General features: G+C 34.8%; 1 protein-coding gene across 1 annotated transcript; it reads right to left on the bottom strand.

The window, feature by feature from the left end:
• Window positions 1-4,650: 4,650 nt before the first annotated feature.
• Window positions 4,651-9,225, bottom strand: LOC117111575 (40S ribosomal protein S18). Its single transcript, XM_033254524.1, has 5 exons — window positions 9,166-9,225; window positions 7,540-7,638; window positions 6,999-7,085; window positions 5,593-5,786; window positions 4,651-4,907 (listed from the first exon to the last, which is right to left on the bottom strand). Exons 1-5 carry the CDS (start codon window positions 9,166-9,168, stop codon window positions 4,832-4,834), a joined length of 459 nt encoding a protein of 152 aa, XP_033110415.1. The 5' UTR covers window positions 9,169-9,225; the 3' UTR covers window positions 4,651-4,831.
• Window positions 9,226-9,239: the final 14 nt, after the last annotated feature.

Below are 9,239 nucleotides of genomic sequence, written 5' to 3'. Positions count from 1 at the left end.
TTGTGTAATTGTTAATCACCATAGGAATTTAAATTATTTTTACGTATGTAGGTGTGTCAGAAGGTGCACAAATGAATGGTGTAGTAGTGTGAGACAGGGGTGGTTTTGCCACTATTTTAAAAATGTCAATGCATATTAATGTTATGTGCTCATTTATCTATTCTGGAATTGTTGAGTGCCCCCTCCCCCTTTGAAAAAATTTGGATCCTCTCCTGTGACAAGTATCAACAGTACAGTAATAATGACATCATACCAATTTTCTTCTAAAGTTCAAAACCCACTGTTTTTTTTTAACTTGTGGAAAGGATAAAATTGACTAAGTTAGTATAATTTAAGATATATCATTATTTTTATGAATGTGGGTATGTTTGTTTGTTTATTTATTTATTTACTTTAAGATAGAGAAGGCAGGCTATAAAGAAAATTCCTATTCCCAATAGGATTCACTTACCATATACATTCAGAACAAATAGAACTTTATTATTTGTTAACCTAAAATTCATTAAATAGGACTTGCTATACATAAGGCTATAGGCGTCTTCCCCGTCTTCCCTGGAACCGACTGGGGCTTTCCCTTGCCTCCCAGGCAACACTTGAGCAAATTGTTAGCTCAAAAATAGAAATAATAGAAATTTTTAAGTAATTCGTATATAACTCGCACAGGTTGTTGTTCGCACAAGTGGATCTTCTTCCGCTCGAACTAGCATCCGCTCGAAAAAAATCCGCTCGAATTGGCCTTCGCTCGAAGTGGCATCCGCTCGAATTGACTGGTTCCCAGGCTGGGACATGAAAGGTTGTTGTTTGTTGTTATTTTGCGACGTCATCAACGAGTACAATACATTAAATCCCGTAACATGATTGGTCTATTTTTTTCTAATTTACATAATGAATTTTTCCAACATTTTTGTCTATTTAAAAAAAAGGGTGTAAGTTATGGAGATGGTAACAATCATAAATCGATTATAAATTTAATTATACATTTTTAGACAAAAAATAAACCCTCTTGGCCCACTGCCCATTTTTTTTTACACCATGACCATGCGTAATATTAACCTGCAGTGTATATATACGAAGAATTTTTTCTAGTAGGATTAGAGATGACTAACTGGTACTTGGTGTGGTACTAGGTTTATCGCATTTATGGCTTAGGGGCCGCGGTTTATCTCCCTCCGTTTAGTCATGCTGAATCAGGAGTAGTAAACTCGGCGATCGTGGGTTCGATTCCCACACGGGGCAATTTTTTTTTTTAAGGTCGTGGGTTCGATTCCCACACGAGCCATTTTTTTTAAATTTTTTTTTTAAGGCAGTTTAGTTGATGGTGGATAATGATAGCAAACCTGGAGGTTGTGTTTTCGATTCCCACACGAACCAATTTTTTTTTTTTTTTTTTTTTTAGGGTTTAAGGTGGATAATGAATAGCAAACCTGGTGGTTGTGTGTTGAATTCCCACACGAACCAATTTTTTTTTAAGGCAGTTTAGTTATTAGTGTTTGATGGTGATTTTTTTTTTATTCAATGGGAATTCATATATTTTATATGAGAAGAATCTATGAATATTCAGCCTTCCCTTTACTGGATCCGCCACTGATTATAGATCTGAAATTGGAACATGACCGAAGTCCGTTTTGGTATACTAAATATACCTCATCCATGGTGCCATCGTAAAGTCATGGTTTGCTGGAGTTGCGTTCAATTTAAATCTCCAAACTGCTGAAGCTGAGATATTCTATGAATGTAGGCTTGTATCGCTGGCTACAATTTAAAAACGGGTGACCAATTATGAATTAGGTGCTAAATTTTGATTTAATGCTGGGTAAGTTAAAAACAGACATTCCGTCCGAGTGGGACTCATTCAAAAATTCGAGGGGGTTCGCTAGAAAACAGGGGGGTTCGCTAGAAAAGGGGGATTCGGCCGAACCATAACCCCCACCCCTGCTACGGGCCTGAAGTCTGTGTTTTAATATTAGTCTATAAGCCTTTAAATGTTTAGTTTACAGTAATTAATAAATAAAACCCAAACAAATTATTGACACAAATTAGATAAGTGGTGGTACGAAAATTGTCTGAATATCAATTTCAATATTGTTAAGGTTGTTATAGGAAAGACAATACAGAAGTAGTTGACATAATATGCCTACACTTGCCGGAATTTAAAGGTTGTGACGTAGTTTGGGGTGGGGTGAATAAATCGGCCTCCGGCACCAAAAACTAGAATTTTTTACTGAGCCAAAAGGGCAGTCAAAGGGAAAAACAACTGTGAGATAAGGCTAAGCGAAAACTCACATAAAACTATATACTTCTCGAAAGCACAGTATTCTATTTGTGGCTTTTGACCCATTCCCATGCTCCTAAAAGTATATTATTGATCCGTACTACTCAGTGGGTAGGTTTTACAAGATACTGCTGTACTGATGATTATCATGATCGAAGATGATGACATTTTTTTAATAGATGATTATAAAGTGCAATGCCTATAATGAACGGAGAATGTCTTCCGTTTATTTATTTTTATTTATTAACTTATGTATAATCTCATTAAACAGCGGGAAACTCGCCACTTAGAGAATGGAACTTAAAAGCTAAAATATAATATAGGAGCATAAAAATACTTTAAACTTAAATCTCAAGGATTTTGCAATAAAAAAAAAATTAAAACTATCACAGAAAATATCAATAAAATTATCTTTTTCCACACAATTATTAAAAAGTCGACAAATACGTGAAACAAAACCATTTAGGATGACGGGTACGGAAAGCAACAGTTTTAAACATGAAAAGACAGAAAACAGAGACATTAAATCACAATCAAAACGGGAATTCATTTGTACAAAAATTGAAGATTAAACAACCAACGACGAAAATCAAGAGATGGAAGTGAAATAGACAAGGGGGACAGGAATAAACAAAACGAACAATGAGTAGAGGAAAACAATTAGACACAACAGTATAGTGGACGAACAAGGGAAACATATAAATCAATTAAACTATAAGAAAGTTTAAAACAACAGCAGTTACGTCGTATCATACCAACACCTCATAGAGGAATTAGTTTAAAAAACTAAACTAATTCCTCCATGGTTTGATTTACTAACAGCATCAACTATAATCAATGATGATACCAAGATACTTATGACGGTCAACTCTATCAAGTATGGTACTACTAATACTATATCTGTATGATTGTTATCTGTTTTGAGTTTATAAGCAAAACTGAAAAACTCTATAATACTGTACTTGTATAATCATGTGAATTTCCCACATAACGAATGCTTGATGGATTGTTATCATGACCTATTATTCTTAAGCCCCTATCGCACTGGACTTAATTTGGTCAAATTCACCGAGTCACTGGCTAAATTGACCAAAAAAAATCCAATCCGAACGTCGGTTACAATTCCCTCAGGGTTAAATTAACCAAGCCGAATGGTTAATTTTACCGACCTCAGCCTGCCCAGTAAAACTAACCACGATGGTCAAGAAGTCCAATCCGGACGTGCAACACGGTTAAAACTGCATTTTAGTCCCATTTAAAGCCATGTCAGGACCGGGTAACATGGTTGGTAGGCTTCTCCGGTGTGGTTTTGGGCATACCGAGCGGGTGCTCCATTTCCTTGTATAAGCTGTTTCTGGCTGAAAATGCATCATCAGTCTAGTGGGATGTTCATTCTTAGTTAAGCTGCTTCAAGTTTCTATTGTTTTTTATTTTGCTTTTATTTTCTATAAATTATCCTTCGTTATGTACAGTTAGAATGCACACCCTTTTGTGTTTGTACCACTGTTTCAAAAGTGCATATCGAAATAAATTATTCTTAATCAACCAATAATCACAGTTATACGTGCCATGATTGAGTTAAAGTTACATATAACAACCAATTAGGCATACTGTAATTGTTTTTTTTAGTTATTTTGTTACTTATATTGTTGTTACTTATTTATTGTTTTAATATTGTTATATTTGTTTCTGCTGCTTACCCTACTACTGTTGTTATTGTCACTATAATTATGATAGTATCCTGGTGATATGAAACATCAAAGCATATCTGGTATGTACTCTTGATTAAGCTTCTTGACATTTATTCAAAATAGACTAATAAATATTCAATAGCGGCACTTTGCAAAAAAGCATACTTGGTGTGGTGCTTAGTGGACGGTTCTCTTGCTCCAACTATGTCATCATGACCGCAAATTTGGCATGTTGTACAAAATGGCTAAACTTGTGGCAAAAACTCATTATATTAGTATTTTCAACTACTGTACCAAAGTACAAAATTCTTCATTCATTGAAATTGGAAACCTCAACCCCGTTAATGGGAAGTGAAAATACAGCACTCGTGGAGTCAAGATAAAAATAATATTGAGAGTAAGCGCCTTTCAAAGGTATGTGTGCATACAATTATTAATGGAATTAGCTACCAAAAACAAAACAAAAAAATGGTTTGTTGACCATTTCCAGAACTAAGAATTATTAATTGGATAGTAAACTTGTTGATTTAAGTGACATGTTTTAGGCCATTTTTTGAGATCCAATAATACTGACTTGTGCAACAACTTAACCATTTTGCCACAACATGCCTCAAATGTAATGCATGTTTACATATCACCAAAATGAGATGGAAAGAATTGTGAACAATAAATAAAAAGCAGACATAATTTCACTTTTGTGGTTTATTGATTCCTCAAAAAGAACCATTCATAATTTACATTTCACAGATATAAACCACCTGCCCTGCAATTCAGAATTTATTATTGGCAAGGTTTTGATGTACACCTTACAAAAAAGTCCCAAGTTGAATATTATCAAGCATGTCAGTAGATTGTGAATGGTTAAGGTCTACTTCTTCTTGGACACACCAACAGTTCTTCCTCGTCTACCTGTTGTCTTGGTATGTTGACCTCTCACTCTCAAACTGTTGGAGGAAACAAATGTATTATTAAACCTTATGTCAGAAACAACAAGGTACACTGTCAATGTAAGGGTCCATCTGGCAAAACAAATTAAAAAAATGCAAACAATACAGAAAATCAGTTCACTACTACTGGCAGCCCCAAAAAAGAAAAAAACACTAAAAAAAGCGGCCTTCTCAATTATACCCTGAACTAAGACACGACACGATTAACCAGCATAGCACTACAGCGATGATATAATCTAATAAAAAAAAGGTTTGAATTTCCTCAAAATGATCTATCAGTAAATAGCTGCTATGGGCTATGGCTTTACTACAGCAATTTATTCCTGATGATGACATAATTAATATTGAAATATTGAATCAAGACACAATGGCCTGCATTTTGGAAAGTGAAAAAATGAAATTCAAAATTCGAAATTGGAGGAGGAGTTGTTTAACTCATTGGGTGAACTGAAATGGACTGACCCACATATTCCAATGTACTATAAGTGTGTTTGAAAGAACATTCCGTTTCTTATACTAGTTTGATACCCGTACCCGTCTTGCCTTGGGCGAAAGTCTAGTGTATGATTTAAATGATCCGATTTGTTGGCTTTACCACTTTCAGAAAAAAAAAATCACCAGATGGTTACAGTACCACTAAAAAATAAATATGTCATCTTTATAACAAAAGTTGACTAGTTACCCCCAATAATGTCGGAGGCCTCTGTGTGCTCTAATCTTCTTAAGTCTCTCAAGATCCTCACGGAGCTTGTTATCAAGTGCGTTAGCCAACACTTGACTGAATTTGCCATCCTTAATGTCTCTTTGTCTGTTGAGGAACCAGTCTGGAATCTTGTACTGGCGAGGGTTCTGCATGATGGTCACTAGCTTGTCCACCTGTTAACAGAAAAATCCTTTATTAGCATAACAAGGCCTGAAAAAAACAACCCAAACCCATTTCATAACAGGTGTGCAGCCACTCCATAGGGTGCATCCACCTTGTGCCTAAATACCGAACAATACACAACTGATAATTCCACAACTTTTGTTTTATCCCAAAATGTAAATAATCAACTTCCTTAGACCCATATGCCCCACTCCACCAAGTTATATGATGATGATCCATTCGTTAGTTTTTGCATTATCCTATTTAGTACAGTAATAGACAGACAGACAGACAGCAAAGAATACATTAACTACTTTGGCGGAGGTAGAATTTAGAGATGATCCATAGAACAAGTTTAGGGAGTGAAGTTAATCTTTGGTTAAAAACAGAAATTCAGTAAAACTCACCTTTGGGACACCCTTTTGGTTGCAAATCAAGGGAAAGCGTTTCTTTTACCACTGTGGCCAAACCTTATTTAGGAGACACCACTATTTAAGGGACAAAGCGACACTTTTTTTTTTATCCAAAAAGATGTCCTCTTAACTGGCAAATGATGGGATTGAATTGTTATATGTACTTGTATTCCACATGGAAACATATCAAACATAATATTGTATTAAGTACCAATCATATCCGCTCACATTTGATATTTAACAAGGTACTGTATGGGTTCATTATTCTCCTGGAAATGACACAAACTGAGCAGCCGTCCCATCACAAAACAATGTAACTGCTGTTATATTTTTGTGCAGTTACGTTGTTTACCTTGGAACGACCGTGACATGAGAGGAAATGAAATGCCTGATAATCAAAAGTCAGATCAATACACCAGTAATAAGTGCACAACCCAGCAGTCGGAGGCATCATGAACATCCCAGAGGCATTTTGTTGAAAGAATAAACTGTTGGGCTATATAATACTGTACAGATAATATTTAGTGCTGGATGCATTTTTTCAAGACAACTTTCATGGTCAGAGGCACAAACACTGTTTTTCCAGACCTGGATTTGTCTTTAAAATACTCTCAATGGTAGAAAAGAATACAAGATACATATATTATTAGTCTATCATAAAATTATGGAAATTCAAACCCCAGTTGGCATAAAACAAAACTGCATTACTGTATTAAAAATCACAATTAACAGTGTATCAAATTTCAAAATAATCACACCAGATATATACAATATATTGAATTAACAGAACCATTGCAATGCACCACTTACTTCATCTTCGGTTAACTCTCCAGCTCTCTTGCTAAGATCAACATCTGCCTTTTTACAGCAAAGGTTAGCATATCGACGACCAATACCCTGTATGTAAATAACATTAATTCAGTTTAAAATCAACAATTTGTAATCTGTAAATATATTTACAGCATAGATTCCTTGAACTGTTTACATGCTGAAATACGCCATCAGGGTGCTCACTGGTCTAAAAACTAGTGACAGTTTAGAATATATCAGGAATAAAAAAACAAGGTAGTGATATTCTTCACCATAATATAATTAGAGAATTATAAAATTAATATTCAGTTGCTATATTAGAAATTAACAAAATGAAAGTTTTATAAACTTATAATCTACCACCGAGTCAGATATATCTGAATTTAAATTCATTTTTTAAACTTCTGTATTACTTTTAAATTAAAGCTGCTCTACAAACGTATTAAGTATATAAATTAAAAACAATGCAACATGTCATTAAAAGAAAAGAACTGAAAAAACTAAATATTTGCAGGGTCATGCCGTTAGTGACCTACAGTACCTTAATGGCTGTCATGGCAAACATGATCTTGCGCTTGCCATCGATGTTGGTGTTTAGCACACGCAAAATATGCTGAAACTTCTCTGGAATTACAAGACTCTGTAAAGGAAATAGTTCAGTCACAATGTAAAGTACTGTATTTTTTGCATGAATATACATAGTCGACAAAGTGCTCACAAAATTTGTTTTAGAAACATAAGTGCGATATGCATAGTATAGCTATAGTATACATGCATATGCTAATAAGAAGATGCAATATGTAGGCCTAGTAAAGTAGTAGTAGTATACAAAAGACATTCTTTGAAGAAATTGGCTCATTTGTAAAATGCAACATGGACAGACTAGGTAAAATGTATTTAAGGGGGCAATACACATAATTAGCGCAAAACTTGACCGCCCCATTTGTAAACACCATTAGATCAAGAATTAAAGAATTAAACTATAGAAGACTATATTGTATATTGTTAGAAAGCATAGGATTTGCTCTTTAAGAAGAAAACTTTTAATATTCAATAAAAGACACCTAAACTACGACATATAATGCTGAAAATATTTTTCATTCAAAAATTTACGTTCGAAATGATACTTTGGACACAAATACCATAATTACAGATTTTGACTGTTATATACTACAATAGCAGTGTCTAATAAGTACCTCTACTGAGTATTTTACCAATTTCATCAACAGCATTAGAGAAAAATCAGCATTTAGAGAAAAACTCTGAATTTGTTCGGATAAATTTACCAACACTACCTAACTTTATAAAAGGCTCAATAGGCCCCATCCTTGCATCAAGAGCAACAAATCTGCTAAGTTTGGATTGAATCAGAATGATCGGAAATAAAAAAGTTTTTTTTTATGTTAGTGAAGGTGCATTTTACGAAAAGGTAAGGTAAACATATAAGGTATTGAATTGAACCAAAATTTAATTGAGTAACAAATATGTATATATCTTCTTAAAGAGCAATTCCTCAGCTTTCTAAACAATACTGTATATAGTCTTCTATAGTTTACTTCTTGAATTATTGAGCTAATGCTGTGTTTAGCCGGGGGCGTCAAGTTTTGAGCAGATTATGTGAAGGTACAGTAGGTAGTAGTAGTATTAGTAGTAGAACACGACTAGCCTGAGATCTAGGCTAGGGGCCTCTAGAGTCTACGTCGATTCTAGACTAGCGTAACTGTTGTATGGCTGTCTGTATAGGCTAGGCCTAGCCTAGCTAGCTAGGCCATAGAGGTAAGCCTAGGCCTGTCTCATTATAAATATGGATCGTAGGACTGTAGTAGAAATCACAGTAATATTAATTATCCTACAACAGACACTCATCATAAGAGCTCAGCACACAGCTTTAAAAAAAGGGCATCCGTACACCCCTAGGCCTAGGCCCTAGGCTAGGTCTAAAAACACTGGGGCACGGGCATTAACGTTGGAAACAGGCATCTCATGCAAAGCCAGAGCAGGTCTCAATGTTGTCACCATAAAACTCAGTACATAAAAAGAATTTAAGTGAAATACAATTCTCAATACATTAAATAATGTTAATTTAATGTTTGTTATTAGTTATTCTTTAAATATAAGGGACTAAAAGAGAGATTTGAAAGGATTATATAATGGACTTCCACATTACCATGGTCGATTAGGATTCGCCACCGGAAAAGGCCGTTTCCCACAAGGCAAATGTAGAATCGCCGAAATAATTTG

The sequence above is a fragment of the Anneissia japonica genome, unplaced genomic scaffold (genome assembly GCF_011630105.1).
Source record: "Anneissia japonica isolate Jap-2015-1 unplaced genomic scaffold, ASM1163010v1 scaffold288256_len377385_cov191, whole genome shotgun sequence".
NCBI lineage: Eukaryota > Metazoa > Echinodermata > Crinoidea > Comatulida > Comatulidae > Anneissia > Anneissia japonica.
The sequence above is the reverse complement of the archived record's forward strand: the minus strand, read 5'-3'. Positions and strand labels throughout refer to the sequence as shown.